Below are 22,515 nucleotides of genomic sequence, written 5' to 3' on the forward strand. Positions count from 1 at the left end.
TAGAAAAATCTAAACGTTAACGAACAGATCGAAAGAGCAAACGCAAACTCAAAAGTAAATATTTTATATTCATAAAATTTTTTTTTAATTTTTTTTCCTATATTTTCTCAAAGAGACTTGGTTGGATGGTTTTATGCAATTTCATGTCCCATATTGCACATAAATAATGCCCTGGCAACGTTTTACAAAGAAAATAATATATGTAATGTTAGCTGTTTGAGTTTTGTGCTACTGCATTTTAATAAAAAATGTATAATATTGTATCAAGTATAAACTATACTGTAAGAATTCATCATCATCTTTGGTGCTGTACATTGGAAGTCGTTAAATAAATGATTACCAAGTTAAAGAAAATTTTTGTTTGATTTTAGTATTTTATTATTGACTTTATTTTTTGTTATACATCAAACACAACACTTTGATAAGTTTCATAATGTTTTTGCAGTGCATGTTTGTTTTGCATGGTTTTGCTTAAACTTCTTATAGTATACATTAATTTTTAATAAGTAATTAAATTTAAGTTTTTGGTAAGAATAGTGTAAGGAAAATATGAACTTGAATTTTGTAGCATTTTTTTAAGTTATTGAATATAATATGTTTTTTTTTGTTTTGTATTTTAGTTATTTTAGCTGAATTTAACGTTTGCATTTGTATAGATGTTTTTTATAAGTATTCCAAAATGTGGCCTATCATTGTGCAATTTACTATTTATCATTCTTATATTATTACCTTACTATCAAGCGTTTGTTTTGAAAACTTTAATGGATACTTGTTCTTATCAAAAATTGTATTACATTTTCTAGAAAAATCGTCCAATAACCAAAATGAAAGCAACTTACACAAAGTACAAATATATTTTAAATTAATTATGTGTGCTGGGTAGTACAAACTGCAATACCATATTAATGTATGGAGGTGGACCCATATTATTAGCCGCTATTCAACCGTACTCGTATACTAGAATTTGATTTACGCATAAAAATCCGGCTTTGAGTTTATTTTACTATATCACGTCAAAATGTCAAAAAATAGCTACTACTCAATACTATAGAATTGTTTTTATTTTAATTCTTTGACAGAGTATTTACAGTTTTTACCCGAAAAATGTTCACGTATATTTTGTATTTACCCTCCCATTCTGAACGTGCTCTATTTTTTTCTGTTACTGCCCTTCGGGAAAAAAGCTAATTTTTGAAATATATCCATAAGTTCTTCGCTATTTATTGTTACTTATGTTCCTCAATTCGCCAAACATGAATTTTTACCAGAAGTAATCACAAAACTTTTTATTTAATTCCATAGATAGACCTAAGGCCTATTGGGCTCTTCCTATACTATGATAAATTCCAATATGCAGCTGGGTGCTATTGAGGCGATGTGATCCCTCTTCGGATATACATTTAGAACCAAGAACGCCTTGCGTCTACAGCTTCGAATCAAGTGTTTGGAAATGTCCGGGTCCACTTCGGAGAACCGGTAACACCATATTAAGGTGGTGATTCTTGAGCCTGCAGTACCCAGTTTAAAATGCAAGAAGTAGAAATTCTTTTGGACAATTTAGAAGCTCTTGAGTTTTCCGAAAAAATAATCGAAACTCACGGCAAAATTATAGCCCTTCCCACCGTGGATAAACAAAGTTGTAAAAAAAAAATAGTCATAAGAGCTGTAAAAAAGAATAAACGGATTAAAAAATCAACTTCTATACAAATATTAATTGCGACAAAATTGGCTATGTTTTTAAGCAAATATATACATATATCTACTACTTTGAAAAAATGATATTCTTATACAAAATTTTTCATTCTGAATCATTTAAATGAGTTCATGATATTTTTCACAAAAAGTTATACGCTGTTAAAGCTATGCATCAAATGTACAACACATATTCAAGTAGTACACAATGCCGTATGAATAGCAGAGACTAGGTATACATAAGTCACTTGCATGAATGCTTAGTTCATTGGATGTAAAACTTTATCCGCGTATAACATTTAAATTAATGTTGTAATGAAAAACCATTCAGACCTTTTGTAGAGTAGAAAATTCTGTAATAAAATATATTTTTTCAAAATTGTAAATTTACTTGCTTGATGCAAAATATCAAAAAATCTAATGTTATATAAATGTCAAATACAATCTTAATAACGAAGCAAAGATCGCTATATTACAATAGTATTTCGGAAAAATAAACGTGAATTCTTGGTTCATATCTGAAGTTAAAAGAGTTTTAATTTATATGACTTGTTTGTAGATTTTTTAATTTTAAAAGAAATAATGATTAAGCACGGTTTAAATTGAAAATAAAGAGCTAGTTTAAAAAAATATTGTACACCCTTATGTACATGTAAAATTTTTATATTCTTTTAGTATTTAGTATTCTAAAGTTTGTTGAAAATTGTATTTAGTATTGATTTTTATATAATTTTGAATACAATCTACTTTATTTTTTAGTTCATGTATATATGTACTAGTATATGTATGTATGCATATTGTTTTTAGTTTTTAACTATAGTGCGAGTTATCGATTGAGATTTTATGGTACGTTATAGTTTAATTTCAAAAGTACAAATAAATTTATTATTTTTATTAATATTACAGAAATATTTCCATTTAGGTTTCTTATTTTTCTTTGCTACAAATATTATTTTTTTAATTTGTCCGGTTATTCAAAATCTATCCTAATTATGTATTATATGCGTTTCTATGATTGTTTAACCATTTATTATAGTGTCATTTGTTTGTTCACTTACATATGTATGTGTATGTTAAGTATGTATGAATATTAATTTCCACATCCTTTAGAAAATTTATATAAGTATAAAAAAACATTATCGGAGATAGCTATTTGTAATATAATGAATTTAACAATTTCGAAAGCTTAATGACAAATGTATTGTATGTACTAACATAAATTTTAAAAGCTATTTCTTACTGACGGTTCAATGTGTATTTCGTTGCTCCAAGAAAAGAAAAAGGGAATGAATTTTATATTAGACATTATTATACTAAAAAAAATAGTAACATGTCGTCAAGCGTTAAAGAAGCTAAATAAATGGAGACTTACAAAATGCATTGATTCATATAACCTTATATTTGGGTCAACCCACGCAAGAATGATAGAATATAAGATTACGACACTAGTTTACCGTTAGTTTTTTTCGGTTTAGCTCGTGACAATTCTTACAAAAACAAATACATTATGCAATAATTTCGTGACGTAACAGTTTTGCGTTGAGAAGAACAAGCATAGAAATGCATACAAATTGTAAACAGAAAAGTAAACACTTTTGGAAATTCCCAAAATAATATTAATCATTCGTCTTTGCAGGAAAAATTTCAGTGGAATGTTTAGAATATTGTTGCGAGAAAAGATATAAGTAGTTTTAGGCACATCCGCAATAAATAGAGTAGCATGTGTGGAAATTGTTCAAATGAAGAAAACCAGTGAAAGTGTACTGTTGTATTTATTTAAATTTCTAAGCATAAATATATTAATTTTTTTAGTTTTATAGATTAAGTTAATTTATTATCATATTTATATTAGAATTATTACTAATATAAATATCTGAAAGAAAGACTGAAATATCATAAACACAATTGATTTAATCATTCACTTTATTTGGAATTAGTTGACGATAGGTTAAAAATATGTTACAAATATATCTTCAATATAATTTCACAATTCTTTTATCATAATTTCATACATCTGAACTTATAATATATGTATATATTTATATACAACACAAGAAACGTCTTCTCCATTTGAATCACAACTTAATAGACAATTTTATTATCAATAGGCCTATATATTTCTTTAGAAATGATTCAAATCTTTTCACTCAACAATATTCAATCGCTTCACTAAAACTTTTCATTAAAATCGAAAGAATTAATAATATTTTGCGAATTTACAAAAGTGTTTACTTTTCTGTTTACAATTTGCAAGCCATTTGACAGTTTTTCACTCTTGTTCTTCTCAACACGGAACTATGACGTTTCGTAATGGCGGTCGTCGTAATCTTGTATTCTATCATTCTTGAACCCACGTCAAGTGGTCCCCCGTGATATAAATTTTTCGTCAAAATTCAATTTTTTGAAAAAGTTATTGAAGGTTAAAATTTAGTGCACTATAACATTTTAAAATTATTTTCTCATAAACTACTAGAAACAAATCGATGAATTTTTGTGAAGTCAAAGAAAAATGTTCGTGTTACATGATAGATATCTTTTTACGATCCATTTGTTAAATAATAATATTTTATATAATTTTTTGTTAAACAATTGAAAATTTTCACGTGTTCTTCACGCTAAAAAATAAACTGGAAAGAATGTGACACAACGCGGAAAATATTCACCTTAGGTCTATCTATGAAACTAAGTAAAAAGTTTTGTAAAAGGTGAATATTTTCCACGTTGTGGCACACACTTGTTTATAATGTAGCACGAACATTTTTCTTTGACTTCACAAAATTTCATCGATTTATGTCTAGTAGTTTATGAGAAAATAATTTTACAATTTTAAAGAGCATAACTTTCAACCTTCAATAACTTAAAAGAAATAGAATTTATACGAAATATTTATTTCACGGGGTATGCGTCTTATCCCGTTCATAATGAACTGCTAATTTTCAAAATCCGTGATTTTGCGAATTTTTCATGGACCACTTGACGTGGTTCGATCCAGTTTTCCATTCAATAGGTATTCATCTACTTTCATAATTTCTAGCACAATACCAAGGTTGAGTCCATAAGAGCAAAAATTTTGTTTTTAGATTTGAATATCTTTCTATTTATGTATGTAGGCTGAATTTCCAGTCGGCATAAAGAAGAAATATTTATTTGTTGTAAATTGCTAGATCCCATGAATCCCGAAGTTGTAGTTTTAAAATATTTAATCCAAAGAACTAAATAAATTGGCTTTATACAAGCGGACAAAAGAGCGGAACAAATTAACAGGAAGGAACGGTGAGTATGTATTTTGATGAATTTGTTGAAGTTATGGGAGTCGGCTCTCAATTCAGTCTCCTTTGGACGTCCTACATGGAAAGAGAGCGAAGGTGACTCGTAGAATTTCAGTTGCGAAGGCAAACGCGCCAGGCAATCGACACATGAGACTTCTTTTTTTTATTAATTAATAAAAAACTTCACTTAATTTTATCGATAATTTGATGAAGTTTCGTTTTGCTTCATATCAGAATATTTTTTTGGCAAAACAGGCAACACATCAGAATAGTATCAACAACGAAGCGTCGACTACACAGCATAATTAATTGTTAAACTGCTGTCCTTGGCAACACGGGCAAATGTCAGACGTTCTAGCGATAAAAAATTTGACATTTGATACGTGCCAAATGTCGTCATTGTGCATAAAGAATTTGTGTACTGCGGGCCAATAATGGAAGAAAATAGGTAACGGGGCATCTCGACAGGCTAAAGTTTATTGCATACTAACTGTCAAATATATTGCCATTGCCATTGCCAAATCTGTATGTGGGCATTTCAATATATTGGAATTCATCCATTTGTTGGGGCTGGTTGAGACGCTGTGAGTAGGGAGAGGGCACAATAGACCCTAGGTCGCGGCGCAATCCTCGATTATTTATCTTATGTGGGTATTTGTTATCAAAGCATTATTATTTGCGAAAAGGCGTCAGGTAGGTAGGTCCGAGCCGATGTACCGTATGTTTTGAGCTCTTGAACTGTTTAAATTTTTATATGGATGAAAAAAATTTATATTGAAAGTAAAAAAAGAGAAATATACTGTTTTCTGCAAAGATATTTATTAAAAAAGGATTTCATATTTTCGGACTACAATAATTGTAGCATAAATGTTATATACCAATTAAAATAATAAATTTAATATAAGCAATGAGTTTTGATTTATCCCTGCATAAGTTTATTAAATGTAAGACTTTGCTCATTCGTCAATATATTTTGTATAATTTCTCCGCAAATTAACAATATTAAACGAAAAATTAATTTTTTGGAAATATATTGTATATTAAATTATTTTGAAAATGTCCTTTATTTCTATAATATAACAGAACCGTCTTAATACTCGCTCTACTAAATTCAATATTACCGAAACGAAAATGCCATCAGTATATGTATATGTAAATGGGGTATGTTGCCTCTTCGAAATTTTGATAGAAATGAAATCTGCGCTGTCAAACTGCTGAAGTGAAAGTTCATTCTGAATATATGGCATACTAATTAGTATTCAAAATATTGTATTCCAAAGGCAATATATGTAGAGTCTCCACAGGCAATATGCACAGCAATACAGGTAGTACAGAGAACGTATATTTATAGCAGAGAACGTCTATCATAGAGAAGGTTCACGGCGCGGAGATCGCAAAAAGACTCCGTCGCGATGGTCCAGTTTCACCACAGACAAATTATAAGCGATTTTCACCACGAAAATAGCAGAATTGCATTTTCAGTGTTAAATGAGAAACATAACGCTAATTCCAATGTAAACAAATTTATGCCTACAGATACGTTTATTTCCTATGCGCAACCGACTCGGCATATAATTTATATAATTATGATCCGTATATATTTGGTATCAAATATACTAAGTACACAAGTATGTACATAGTTATATTAAAATTTACCTATTTTATGATGAATTCAATAAAAACTTTGCAAATATGTATATAACTCAATAAGATTTCTATTATTACCTAAATATGCATTTTATATACTTAGGTTTGATACGACATATATTTACATATATACATAAATATGTATAGTATATATTTGCTTTGGTCATTAATCGTTTTGATATCATGTTAAAAGACCAAGCGGTCACACATTTGCCCATATGTATACATATGTAAATCGGGAAAAATTATGAAAAATTATTTTAATTTTATTTCTCTTTATTTTTATTTTTTAATTTTTAAATAAATTAATATTTATTTCGACTATTACAAAGTGCAGATGTGCAAAATGAACTTCATTTCTTCAAAGAGAATTGATGACCTTCATGAAATATGCATATTCGCATTATTTTGTGATCATTTCCATATTTGTACCAATAGAATTTCTATGGCATACACATATGTATGTATATATATTATTTCTTTGGCACATTTGTATGTTTACGAAAGCAAATGCGAGCCACATATGTACATATGTATGTACATACATTCATAATAACAAGTGTCGCACGCATCTTTCGCATCTCCATTGTCACGGACAATCAATGGCCGAAACTCAAAGAGTCACGCCCGGAACACATAGAGCGGGGCAGACTGCAAGCGACATCTGTCAAATATTAAAATACACACGTTCTTATGGACACAGTTATGTAGTTGTGCAGCTGTCTAAATAACTGTGTCCTTAAGAATGTGTATATTTCAATATCAGATTCAGATGGCGCTTGCAGTCTGTCGCGTTCTATGTGTTCAGCACATCAATCTGTCGAAGCATTGACGCGACGAGACGCGAAAGAAACTAACAAACGATCGCCGATTGTTACCGCTTCCCTTGCCGCTGCAACAGCTTCGCCTACGAACTAGCGTAAATATGAATGCATATGTATGAACTTGCAAACATAACGACGCTGATTTTTGCGAGCTACGGAAAAATATTTTAGAATTGAATATTATAAATCGACAACTCCATTGTTGCCACTTTTCTGACTTCTTTCTGTGAAGAAGCATCAGAAAGTTGTTCAATTTATGATTTTTAGCTTTTGCCATCGTCGCGAAAAGACGCTTGTAGGCAAAGGCATGCTCGGGGAGATGTTACGGCGTCTGTTTATATGAATGAAGCGAGGGAAGTGTATACAAATATACATATTTACATATAAGTGTCTCTCTATACTTTTAAGTTCTCTGTATGAGCAGCGCGCACATGTTATATTATTGATAAGTGATAATATGATTTGAATTCGCGAAAGCGAACATAAACACATATGGTCATGATACATGTGCATATATGTAAGTTTTGAATGATAAAATGTCCGATTAATGTACATTTTGTTAGCTTTTGACAGTTCACACGCTTGTCCGCTGTTGAACCTTCTCTACAAATATAAGTGCGTTCTCTGGTTAGTATACAATAAATTTTTGCCTGTCGAGATGCCCCGTAAGTAAAGTGGTATTTACTAATTTTACACTATATATTAATTAATATATTCACTTAAATATATTGTAATAAAATACATTCCGACAATTTTTATTTTCAGCGAAAAATTAAATTCACCTGTTACCCAACTATTAGTATAGACCCGGCTTGATTTGGAGCCCGATTTTTCCGGCGAGAAAAGAAAAAGATACGTTCTTTGAGGGAATGTGTTGGAAAACATGTGTAGTATAATCCTGGAAGTGTATGCAGCAGAAATTTTTGGATTTCTTTGCGACTTACAATGGATAAAAAATATAAAGGATGCAACGGGAAGAGGTGCCACGAAGTGAGAGCATTTCAAAAGTGTCTCGAATGAGACCTATTACGTAGTTTGAATGCAGCTATAGCCAAACAAATAGAAGATGTCACTGTATTAGAAATATCATGCAAAAAATAGATTTACTAAGAAAAATAGTCGTTATGATAAACTTAGCAAGCCCTAACTAAAGAGAAGAGGAATACGATACGATGTGTCGTCAAATTTCCTAAACATAAAACGATATTTTATTTTGCACAGATTGTAAGATGATTAGTAATATGAAATTGTTATATAAAATCGCATTCGAATGTACCGTACTATAATTATCAGGAGTTATTTGTGCACTAAAAGGTTCTTGCAATATTAAGATTATACTTAAGACAGTATTAGTTATATTATATTGCAGTTTTTCAATATAAAATTAATAAATAAATTATATAGAAAAGTTGGTAATAGTTTAGTAATCGTTCTTTATCTTTTAAAATAGTCATATGTATTTTACTTATATCTACATATATATGAAAGATTCATAACTTTAATTTGGTTAGCTAACGGATGAAACAAGTGCATTTATTATGAATACATTATACATGTATACATTAATATGTATATAGAAGAAAACTTTAAAGGCAGAAACAATGCACATATATGTAATTGTTTTTGGTATGTAAAAAATACATAACATAACTTTGATGGTTGAGTTGAACATATGTACATATACATATGTATAATTTATGTTGCAAGCTCTTGTGCGATGAACCCCTTCGTTTACGCAACTAACACGCGGATATTTGATCATGTTGCATTTTTTTTAAATTTATGCGACAAAGTGCATGTTGCGAGTACACCAACTCCAAGAATAGCAACCACCTTTAGATTGCTTGTAGCCTTTCATTAATAATAGCCTTGTTTCATTTAAACTTTGCGAAGTAATGGTCCACCCAAGGACTGGCTTGCTAAAGAAAAAGAAGTTTCATTTAAACCTATTCAAGTGCATACTCGGATGTGACGCAATTAAATACTTCGCTTCACTTGCTCATGCGTATATTCTTCGGTTTGCTACGTAAGTCCATTAATTAATGGTGGTTGAAACTTACACACTATATTCTTCGGAACCTGCTGATCTTGAACTGCAGAATAACTGATGGGCATATTATTCTTCTTTAATTAGTCTAGGTTAGCATTATACCAAATAAACATATACAATAGTAAGTGTTATAGCTAAAACAAAATGTTTTCATAATTCGTTCAAGTTCATCTAACATAGTAAAGGATATAAAATTGGTTTTTATTTGGATAATATGGCGAGCGTGTTTCCAATGAAATGTGTAAGCGATAAGCTTGAGAAAGCTTACTTTAATTTTTAAGCTTTTAGATTTCTTCAGATAATCTCAATATTTGTATGTATTATGTTTTACAGTTCTTTTGTTATGTACATTAACTAAATTGTTGTCATTTACATTGGTATTCTTCATTTTCAATTTCACATTTACAACTCCTCCTCTTCTTTATACTCCTTTAATTTTTGTTATTAGAGATCCTTTCCACTTATCATATCTAAATCAAAGTGAACTATGTTGTTATTGATTTATTGGTTTTGTCTACTACATGTTTTTGATTACACATAAATATTGACATATTTCCCAAATATAATATATTGTAAGAGATGGCTGATGTACATATTATACAAGTACGTATGTTTTAACTGTAGCAAGGAACTGTTATTGCACCAGTTTTGAATTGTTTTGTTCAAACATTCGACTCTGTCCACTCTCAGATTAAAAGTAAAATAGTTTAGGTAATTGTTTTTTAATAAAAATTTTTGAATGATTTTTTTCCGTCTATATATTTTCGGAAATCGAAACAACTTAAAAATGCACCCTCTTTATAGTATTTTTTTTAAATAGACAGTGTAAGTGTTAATTTGGCTGTGTACCAATCAACAGAAAGTTTGACAGACCTGTCTATAATACAAGATGGGTTCCATAGTAAACAGGACTTTTTGAATCTAGTGCCCCCTGGTGCCGCCATCTATATGTCGACTGGTGTGTTAGAATCTACTATCTAATGAGAACTTCATGACATTTCATCGATTGGAAGTGAAGTAGGTTTTTGTGCAACCCTTGCAAAGACCATTAATTTACAGCTGATCGGTGAAGAAAAACATTGTTTGCATACCAAACTTTTCGCTCAAATTGGAAAATATGCCGAAAAAAAGTTTTAGGGAAAAATTGACTGACGCTTTATTTGATGAAGCTGCAGAAGAAATTATGGACATTGAACGTAAGAAATATTTTTATGCGGCATATAGCACAAATTTAAAATTTCTTGATTTTTAATTTATAAAATTTAAAAAAAATTCTCCATTTCTTCTTTTTGTTTACAATATTTTTATTTTTGACAGCAGCTGATAATTTACAAACCAGTGTTGCAAATAATACAATGGCGTTTTAGTGTTGCTTATTTGCAAGGGTGTTGCAGGTGCATCGCTTTATATTTTGTTAGTGTACAAGCAAAAATATGCTCGCTAATTTGCAATTGCAAAGATGCAAGACCATTTGCGCCAGATTCTGAATTGCCCTAGTACGTTTGTGTTATCGGTGCGAAAATGAGCTTCGAACAAAAAGCCGACATTAAATTTTGTTTTAAAATGAGTAAAATTTGTATCGAAACGTTTCAATTAATGAAACAAGTTTATTGCCATGATTGCCTATCCCATAGCAGAGTGCACGAGTGGTTTCAACGTTTTCAAAGTGGTCGTGAGGACATAAATGACGATCAACATGTGGGCCAATCAATCCGTGATCACCGGAAATTCCATCGAAACTGTGCGCGAATTCGTCAAAAATCAACCGAAATTATCATTGAAATTCATGGAAATGGAATTAAACATCGATTTTTCGCATTTTGATCGAACATTTGGTCTTACGAAAGGTGTGTGGTAGGAAGGAATCCAACATTCGAAGGACGATTATTTGACCAAAAATCACATTTTAACCATTAACCACTCCCTCCTGATCACTTGATATGACACCGTGCGATTTCTTCCTTTTCGGAAAAATGCATTTGCCTATGAAAGAATAGCGTTATGCAGACGTAGAGGCCATTCAAAAGTCTTGCACCGGCATACTGGCAGCCATACCAGCCAACGAGCTAAAACACTCGTTCGACATGTTTTTGGACCGTGCAAAAACCAGTGTTGAAGCAGAAGGAGACTATTTTGAATAAAAGAAATTGATTTTGCCGAAATAACCATTTGTTCTGTTTTTTTAAGTCCTGTTTACTTTGGAACGCACCTTGCATTTTTTTTAATGGACCTCTTAATAGTATTTTTTTGAAATGGACAGTGTAACTGTAAATTGGCTATGTACCAATCAACAGAAAATTGAAAACTTTGAGAAAACTTGGAATATTGGCAAGTGTGGTCTCAAGTAAAACCATCTCTGGAGAAGCAAGCCTAATATATCCGGAAAAATTAATATACAAAGACTTTCCTAACCCGAATCACCATAATCCTAAAAAAAAACTTCGGATAAGACAGACTTTGAATTATGGAGAGAATTTTATATGAAACTAGAGGACCCGTGGGCGGGTGGCTGATACATAGGTAGTACTACTAATTAGGAGGTTAGTTAGATTATAAGTATTAGTTAAGGAATAATCGCATTTTTGGTGAGGCAACTTGTGTTAGTTTACAAAAAAAATAATCAAAAAGCATTTCGTGCGTTAAGAAAGAATTGGGTTTTGGGGAAAAAATACTATTGAATTTGGGCTGTACATCAGTGAAATCAATCGAGTCCAATCGATTGTCAGACTAGTGGTATATTAAGAAACGGTTCTCAAGCGTGGAAAGACAAAAAAATCAGCTGGCAAGGTTATGGGGTCAGTCTTCTGGGATACCCGTGGTATATTTAATTCATTGCATTTGATTGCAGTTCTATTCTACCATTCCCAATATTAAGTAATTTTATTATTTTTCAGTTTGAAATTGTACGCATATACATACATATGTACTTCGTCGTTCCCGTTCAAATATTGCATTACTCTGTGCAATGTTTGAAAATATTTCTGTATATCCCAAATTTGAATAAACCTTTTTATAAACACTTCAGTTATGCCGCTTTTTTTATGCCAGATCTTTTGCAATTTTAAATTGCCTGTCAAGATACCCCCTCCAATAGTTAGCAGGTATGAAAAAAATGTTATATCTACCCATAGATGTATTGAATCACCCAATTTATTACTTACATTTTTAATAATTGTAATTACTTTTTTTGACAAAATAGACTTTAAGGACAATGATAATATATCTAAGTAAAAATAAATAAATAATTACTGAATAATTTGTGCTTTATTTCTTTTATTCATCTCAAACGTCTTTTCGGTTACGCGCGCCCGCTCCCGTTACAAATGACCGCGCGCCCGCTTGAAGGTTAAGAACGAACACCTCTGTCCACATTATGAAAACTTGTCTACAGATGTCGCCTTTTACTTTGGCATCGTTTTGTTTACTGCACGTTTACGGCAATTTAAGGTTTGAATATTGGATACTGCGATGGTAGCGTAATCTATCGGATCCAATGTAAAACATTTCAAAATTAGCAATTAATTACAAATGAAAAATTAACTTAATAAAACATTTTCCAGTGGACCAAATTGTGAATCTAAACCATCCTCGAATCTCCTTAAAACACACAAAAAATTTCATCAAAATCGGTCCAGACGTTTGGGAACAGTTCAATTACAAACACACGGTCAGAAGATTTATATATATAAAGATTTGGCTTCTACTGTCAATTCAAGAGTGCGAGTTATGGAAGCTCAATCGTACAAAGATTAAAATATGTATTGTATTAGGTTCTCAATAAAAAATTTCCATCGCAAGTAACAAAAACCCTTTCGTTCCAATTTGCGTAAAAAATCTGCAATTGCACCAAATAAAAAACTTCAAATATTAGAAGATTACATTATTACTGCCACATAATATATAGGATAATTAACAATTAAAAGTAATAGAAAAAAATTATTCTGAAGTGTGTACCAATCAAAGTAAATTCTTTCGTTTATTTAGTAATCCCGAAAATCTTAATTGAAAATCAATTTTTTGTCCAAAATATAAAAAAGTTTATTCCCCAAAGCTGAATAAAAAATAAAAAATAAAACAAATTAAAAGCACATTTTTTATCTTGAATTTTGGAGTAAAAAATAATTAATTCAAGTATATAATTAAGAATCAAAAGAATATTGTTTTCGAATTGGCTTCGTGTTCTACCATTATGAACTAGACCTCGCACAGAGGCATCATCCTCAATACTCTAGACTCTAAAGCAGTAGTCGCCGGCACGCTCACACATTTAAAGGTTTTATATTTTAACAATTAATATAGTTTAAGAAGTTTGCAGCAGTGTTTGTAACAAACAGAAGGAAACGTCGGAGATCCTATAAAATACATATATATAAATGATCAGCATGATGAGCTGAGTCGATTTAGCCATGTCCGAATGTCTGTCTGTATATATATGTACGACTTAGTCCCTCTGTTTTTCAGATATAGATCTTAAATTTTTCACCAGTTTTTTTCGCCTTATAGCATATGGCTGCCATACAAGCTGAACAATCGGAACCAGGTGCTTGCATGGAAACAATTACACGGGTCAACACAAAATTTGACCATGAAAAAGTTTGCTTTTTTATTTAGGAAACTGCTTTAACGATAGTATAATTATGTATAATATATTATATGTATAGTATTATTACTATACCTTTTAAAAAGCAAACTTTATATGGAAAAAAGGTATTTTCTTATCGTTTTTGTTTATAATTAATCAGAAAATCATAAAATAAACTTTAGGACAAAGAACGAACAATTTTTTTAGAGTCGTGTTATCTATTTATACAAATTTCAACCTTTACTATTGAAATTTGCCTAATAATGGAAAGTTTTTAATATTTTAACATTTGGTATTCCGTCTTTGTTCGAAGTTGTAAAATGCGATTGGTGATAATAACATAGATTTCTGGTTGTGCGCCTTAATTTAATATTCATTGATTCCTAAAGGCTGATAAATTGTAAGAGTAGCTTCATTTTAACTTTTTGTGGTCTGTTTTGTTTTACATAAAACCTAACTAGTACTTCCAATGTCGAATGCTTTGTCATATACCTATTAGACTGACTGTGACAAAAAAACATCTGAGTACATATTTTTATTTTAGTTATCTTCTAAGTATATTTTGACTCTGACTACAATAATAACTATGATGCCCATTTTTCATAACATATAATATTTTCCCCACTTGATATTATTTGAAAAAGTTTTACTTGGAATCATCTTGTTGATCATTGAATCGATGGAAATAATGGAATTGTCGTGTGTTTTAATTGCAATTGCAAATTTTTTCATATAAATAAAAATACAAAAAGATTTAATTATACATTATTCTTTTTCAGTATGTTCACACATTCGTCTATATCTACATAATAATAGACAATAATTTATTTAACAAGTAATCTGATGGAGCTATTGATTATAATTTCCTATTAGATTTCATGCTTTTCTTGCGGCACCAATGTCGGAAGTTTTGAATGAACAAAAATTTTGCAGATTATTAAAAGTAAACATTTCCCGCGTTGTGCCACATACTTTTAATTTTTTTAGCGTGAAGAACACATTAAAAATTTGAATTGTTTAACAAAAAATTATATAAATTATTATTATTTAAACAAATGGTCGTGGAAAAATAAATATAATACAGCACGAACATTTTTCTTTGACTTCACAAAATTTTATCGTTTTATCTCTAGTAGTTTATGAGAAAATAGTTTTCCAATTTTATCATGCTCTAAATATCAACCTTCAATAGCTTTAACAAAAAAGTGAAATTTGACAAAATATTTGTATCACGAGGTATGTGTCTGGTCCCTTACCTAATGAACTGCAAATTTTCAAAATCGCTGATTTTGCGAAATTTTCAAGCATATGGCTCAAAGTGCTAAAATGTTTTAATAATCCATACCTACTTTCATGAAGTATTTAGTGAAATATATTATAAAAAGTTGTTCATACAACTGCATCGTTCAGTTTTTATGACCGCTATACGCTACATCAGCTCAATTTATAACGCTCACCATTTATATAGTATATACATATTTTTTATAGAGTCTCCAAAGTTTCATTCTGGATGTTATAAATTTCGTGACAAACTTAATATAACCTTTTTAGTATATTAAAATGGAATACACAGAAGGATGGCGATTTCAAGCACATACCAAAATCGCACACAGTATTTATTTGTTGTAGTGGCCAACATATATTTATGGATCTTAATCTGATAGAAAATTTGTGGTTAATCGTGAAGAGAAAGTATTATTATACAGTTTTGTGAGAATTGAACATGATTTCAAATGAAACAACACTTTAATTAGCTTTGTTTAAATTATCACATACTCGTATATACGAGGAAGAAACATGTACTCATTGCTGCACCCCTGTACACATATTCATTAGCAAAACATCTAAACGAGACTGATAATAGCAAAGTTAGTTTTGGTTTTATCATAAATGTAGACACAAATTCTATTTTTGCTCCATCATTTGTAATTTAAACGCAGTAAAATTTAAGATCCTTTGCTGCACGCATTAGCAATGCTAAACCACTAAATATGGCTACAAGTTATGTCAGGTTAGGAAATGGCTGATTTTTCATGAAGGCGCGAATAATCCCATTTAGACAGTTAAATATAGTTTTGCTAGTAATAGAAGTTTCAATAGGATTTATAATGCTGTATGGCCTAGGTATGGTTGCTTCATGGGGTTAGAGATATTAAGAATAGCCAAGAATTTTCAAAAAGTCGATCTTCAGTACAAATATTCTAAAAAATATTTTGTTAAAATTTTAAGTAAGTCCGACAAATAGATTGCTAGTTATTCCATAATTAGGAAAGGGCCCTTGGGCGCTATGGAACTGAGCGTAAAACTTCAAATGTATATTTCTTAAAACTATGTTTTTTAACAGGTTATTTTTTTGTGCTATTGATTTAAGATGCTTCTTCAAGGGTTAGTCATAGTCACCGCATGGAGCTTCAGTTCGAAATGGATCAACACAAACAGCCATAACTTTTAAAATTTTTCATTTTTATATATCTGGAGGATGGAGGATGGAGTCATGTGTAGAAGTTCACGCAAGTGAGGAAAGTTCTCTGATTGCCATTCACTTGGGAGTGGCCAGAAACGATTCTTTTACATGTGACTCAAGCAGCTCACGACTTCCGGTCTTTGACCAAGTATCCTCTGGGTAGCCTAAGAACATCCGTTTGAAGGCGAGCTAACATGAGAAGGCGAAACATCCCCTGCATAGGGTTGTGCGCTGGGTTTGGGACCCGCCACGTAAAAAAACCCCCCCAGTGAATAGTAATAACCAGCCTCGGATGAGAAACCCCCCTTTTGATGACGACCATGGCAAACGAAATAAGGACTACGAATTGAGGGCATGCACCTGGAATGTCCGGTCCCTTAACTGGGAAGGTGCCACTGCCCAGCTGGTTGATGTCCTCGTGAAAACAAAGGCTGACATCACCGCCGTCCCAGAAATGCGATGGACGGGACAAGGACAGAGACGAGTAGGTCCTTGTGACATTTACTACAGTGGCCATATAAAGGAGCGCAGGTTTGGTGTGGGATTCGTGGTGGGAGAGAGACTCCGTCGCCGAGTACTATCATTCACTGCGGTGAATGAACGTCTAGCCACAATCCGCATCCAAGCGAGGTTCTTCAACATATCGCTTATTTGCGCCCACGCCCCGACGGAAGAGAAGAACGATGTGACCAAAGATGCCTTTTATGAGCGCTTGGAGCGCACATATGCGAGATGCCCCGTCACGATGTAAAAATCGTGCTTGGCGACTTCAACGCCAGGGTGGCCAAAAAGGTATCTTTGGTACTACGGTCGGTAAATTCAGCCTCCACTAGGAAACTTCCCCAAATGGGTTGAGGCTGATCGACTTCGCCGGGGCCCGAAATATGGTTATCTGTAGTACTAGATTCCAGCATAAGATTATACATCAAGCTACCTGGCTGTCTCCGGATCGAAAAACTACCAACCAGATCGAACATGTTGTGATAGACGGAAGACACGTCTCCAGTGTTTTAGATGTGCGTGCGCTCCGAGGTCCTAACATCGACTCGGACCACTATCTTGTTGCAGCTAAGATTCGCACCCGCCTCTGTGCAGCAAAAAACGCACGCCAACAAACACAAGGAAGGTTCGACGTCGAGAAGCTGCAATCACAACATATAGCCGAACGATTCTCTACTCGGCTTGCACTCCTGCTCTCAAAGAGCACTCGTCAACAACTCGGTATAAGGGAACTGTGGGACGACATTTCAAACTCCTTACGTACAGCTGCAACCGAAACCATTGGTTTTCGGAAAGTGCAACAGAACAGCTGGTACGACGACGAGTGCCGTGTCGCAGCGGAGAGAAAACAGGCTGCCTACCTCGCAACGTTACTATCGACCACAACACGTGCGGGATGGGATAGATACCGAGAGTTGAAGAGTGAAGCGAGACGCATTTGCAGACAGAAGAAGAAAGAGGCCGAAATGCGTGAGTACGAACAGCTGGATAAGCTGGCCGACAGGGGTAATGCTCGAAAATTCTACGAAAAGATGCGGCGGCTTACAGAAGGTTTCAAGACCGGAGCATACTCCTGTAGAACCCCCCAAGGTGATCTAGCCACCGATGCCCAGAGCATACTTAAATTATGGAGGGAATACTTCTCCAGCCTGCTGAATGGCAGTGAACGCACAACACCAGGAGAAGGCGAACCCGATACCCCAATCGATGACGATGGAGCAGACGTTCCATTGGCCGACCAAGAAGAAGTTCGAATAGCAATTGCCCGCCTGAAAAACAACAAAGCGGCAGGGGCCGATGGATTGCCGGCCGAGCTATTCAAACACGGTGGCGAAGAGCTGATAAGGTGCATGCATCAGCTTCTTTGCAAAATATGGTCGGACGAAAGTATGCCCAACGATTGGAATTTAAGTGTGCTCTGCCCAATCCATAAAAAAGGAGACCCCACAATCTGCGCCAACTACCGTGGGATTAGCCTCCTCAACATCGCGTACAAGGTTCTATCGAGCGTATTGTGTGAAAGATTAAAGCCCACCGTCAATAAACTGATTGGACCTTATCAGTGTGGCTTCAGACCTGGTAAATCAACAACCGACCAGATATTCACCATGCGCCAAATTTTGGAAAAGACCCGTGAAAGGAGAATCGACACTCACCACCTATTCGTCGATTTCAAAGCTGCTTTCGACAGCACGAAAAGGAGCTGCCTGTATGCCGCGATGTCTGAATTTGGTATCCCCGCAAAGCTAATACGGCTGTGTAAGCTGACGTTGAGCTACACGAAAAGCTCCGACAGAATCGGGAAGGACCTCTCCGAGCCGTTCGATACCAAACGAGGTTTCAGACAAGGCGATTCCCTATCGTGCGACTTTTTCAACCTGCTTCTGGAGAAAATAGTTCGAGCTGCAGAACTCAACAGAGAAGGTACCATCTTCTATAAGAGTGTACAACTGCTGGCGTATGCCGATGATATTGATATCATCGGCCTCAACACCCGCGCCGTTAGTTCTGCTTTCTCCAGACTGGACAAGGAAGCAAAAGAAATGGGTCTGGCAGTGAACGAGGGCAAGACGAAATATCTCCTGTCATCAAACAAACAGTCGTCGCACTCGCGACTTGGCTCCCACGTCACTGTTGACAGTCATAACTTTGAAGTTGTAGATAATTTCGTCTATTTAGGAACCAGTATTAACACCACCAACAATGTCAGCCTGGAAATCCAACGCAGGATTACTCTTGCCAACAGGTGCTATTTCGGACTGAGTAGGCAATTGAATAGTAAAGTCCTCTCTCGACGAACAAAAACCAAACTCTATAAGTCGCTCATAATTCCCGTCCTACTATATGGTGCAGAGGCTTGGACGATGTCAACAACGGATGAGTCGACGTTGCGAGTTTTCGAGAGAAAAGTTCTGCGAAAGATTTATGGTCCTTTGCGCGTTGGCCACGGCGAATGTCGCATTCGATGGAACGATGAGCTGTACGAGATATACGACGACATTGACATAGTTCAGCGAATTAAAAGACAGCGGCTACGCTGGCTAGGTCATGTTGTCCGGATGGACGAAAACACTCCAGCTCTGAAAGTATTCGACGCAGTACTCGCCGCGGGAAGCAGTGGAAGGTGAAGACCTCCACTCCGTTGGAAGGACCAAGTGGAGAAGGACCTGGCTTCGCTTGGAATATCCAATTGGCGCCACGTTGCGAAAAGAAGAAACGACTGGCGTGCGGTTGTTAACTCGGCTATAATCGCGTAAGCGGTGTCTACGCCAATTAAGAAGAAGAAGAATATATCTTTGAAAATACTGTCAAGTCAAGTCAAAACTTTATTTAATAATGCTTTGATTTTACTTATTAAAATTATATTATTTATTGTTAAAAAAAATTAAGTTGTAATTTTTTCATGTCTCTAACTACACATATTATTTATTGATGGTGGCAATCACATAATTGTAACGATTTACTAGAGAGGTAAGACAAGAAAAGGTTGCCATTAAATGGTAAATAAAGGCAGAAGTTTTTAAAGCAGCCAGACCTAAAGACTCGATTTAGTTAAAGTAAAGATTATAATTAGCATTGAAATCCACTGGAACGTATTTATTACAATGAAAATATTGAAAAAAGTTTCAAAACTATAAGGTTAGCCAAGAAAACGTAGGACATACCTATTACTAATATCATTTAAATATTCGTATAGTATATAACTAGAAAAAAAAATTTAAGTTCCATAAATCGTGTGCTAGTTTTTTTCACACAATGTTCTGAAATATTTATTTAAATTGAAATTTAATCAGTAATCAGTTTTGTAAGAAAAAAACCCCACCCAAGGGATGTGCTGTATATTACTTTGTTTTATTCGAAGAAATAATGCAATCTCAACAATTATTGACTTTCTTTAAAATACACATAACTTTTTATGTTATCGTGTGCATATGTGGTGAAATGTGAGTTTCTACAGACTATCTTCAACTGGTAAACACTATTGATACTTTCACATGTAATTTCAATTATTTCGAGTGATATACTTTTCGTTTACAACACAATTTTAAACTTCACAACACAAACGCTTTTTTAATAGATAATTAAATATTTTGCTGGAACTGCGCAATTAATCATATCCAAATTTGGAGATGACAGACAGCAGCTATGAAAGTTTTAAACTCTCGTAAACAGCTGATAGTAATTTTTGTAATATTTTCAATGAAAATGGATAGAAGATAAACATTGCCGTTGTTAACCGCCCAATGGCCAAAACCATTTTTATTACATAAACATATCAAACATGTTATTTTGAAAACTACATCATAAAATAACACTATAACATAAAACTTCTCGTTTTATTATTGAAAATTTGAAAATCAGTGTGGCTTGTTTTTCATTTACAATAGATTAAAATTGACCAGTTTTTATAATTTTGAGGATTAAATAGGCGTTAAATTAATCCGGATGAATACAGCTAATCCGGATTAACGCTTCCGTCTGTCAATGCTATTAGTATACTTGCTTTGCACCTTTCCACCTTTTGGCTAAGCATTATTTTATTTCCATTCGGGGAGAAATATTGTGACGAATTGTAGAATTATTTTTTTAGCAATTAAGATTGCTTTGTGAGATTTAATTAATTAGTTGTGCTGTTTAAGAATTTAGTATTCAAAACTCTTTAACCTAATTATCTTTAGTGACTCTCTTTATCCCCTTTTTTGTATGTTTTCACACACAGTAATAATGTTAAATTTTCAATTAATTTCTTTATTAGAAAATTAAACTCTGGTAGAATTTCATGTAGTAGACAAATTCAATGTACAAACGTAACCTAAAATCAGAAATAATAGAGTCGCAAGTATATTAGATGCATATGTATATAAGAGATTATCGTTAAATACTTAAAGAGCTGTTGCATAAAATCTTGATAAAACTCATTGTTATAGTTTCGCTTTTTTTAAATAACAAACAGTTTAAAAAAGTATATAATAATTTGCGCACAACGTGCATTATGCGCACTTTGTTTTTAATAAATTTATTATTTCTTGCATTATCTATTTCACTTTTTTAATTCATAACTATTTATAATAATTCCAATTCTTCTCTTTTTTCATGTGCTATTTTTTGCAAAATTTCTAAGATGAAGACAATTAACATCCTTTCGTAGCACCTGCATTTTGCATAATTTACATTTTCATTTATATATATTTATTATAATATCCTTTAATTTTGCCTTCACTGTGTGGCACTTTAATATGGCATCTTCTCTTATGTATATTTATTATATTTAAACTATTCTCTTTATTCAAAGACCAAAAATGTTGAAAACAGTTGGACAACAATAATCTGTTTTAATTATGAATGGATTTCAATGCTACAAAACCTTTGATTTTATTATTAGTGTTACTGGATTTCTTCCAATAAAAAGTATACAAACTGCTTCATGAATTCAATATTAGTTTAAATTTCTCCCATTATGGCTCGTACTATTAAAATTGTTGTTATAGTTAAATTGTTTAAGAACATTGTAGTTGTTTGGTATTTTTGAACAAGCGCCACAATTAATTTATATAATCTGCCTCAAAAAGTTTTTGTGGTGCGCTTACTAGCTTCGCTATACGTTCATTGTTCTACTTTTGTTGAATAAAATCAAAAGTTGTTGCACCGCTAATTTTTCCGGACGCGCTACGATGAAAATGTACATTCTGCCACTTATTATCTCGTTTATGCCATACACGTGTTTCCTCTGACTGGTGCGTGTGTGCATGCCCTTGCCTAATATAGGGTGAAACGTTTGTAGTTAGTTAGAGCTAATAGCATAAAAATAGTTCAAATATGTAACTATTATGTATTAATATTAATTTAAACAATTTGTGTTGCAAGTAGCTAATAGCCCGCATGTTTTTTTTTTTTGCAAATTAATTTATCCTGTATTTTATGTACTAAACGCGGCTAATACACATATTCCAATTTAATTTTTATGCGGAGATTTCGTTGTTGCTAAC

The 22,515-nt window shown here is 32.9% G+C and overlaps 1 protein-coding gene across 22 annotated transcripts in view; it reads right to left on the reverse strand.

Annotated features, from left to right (window-relative positions):
- Window positions 1–354: 354 nt before the first annotated feature.
- LOC105233049 (calcium/calmodulin-dependent protein kinase type II alpha chain) overlaps window positions 355–22,515 on the reverse strand; it is a 417,125-nt gene continuing 394,964 nt past the window's right edge. For all 22 annotated transcript variants that reach the window (XM_049460543.1, XM_049460539.1, XM_049460541.1 and 19 more), the window contains one exon: window positions 355–22,285. In XM_049460543.1, the coding sequence (XP_049316500.1) occupies window positions 22,141–22,285 (145 nt within the window). In that variant the 3' untranslated portion in view covers window positions 355–22,140. The remainder of the gene's footprint in view (window positions 22,286–22,515) is intronic.

This window comes from Bactrocera dorsalis, chromosome 6 (genome assembly GCF_023373825.1).
Source record: "Bactrocera dorsalis isolate Fly_Bdor chromosome 6, ASM2337382v1, whole genome shotgun sequence".
Taxonomy (NCBI): Eukaryota; Metazoa; Arthropoda; class Insecta; order Diptera; family Tephritidae; genus Bactrocera; species Bactrocera dorsalis.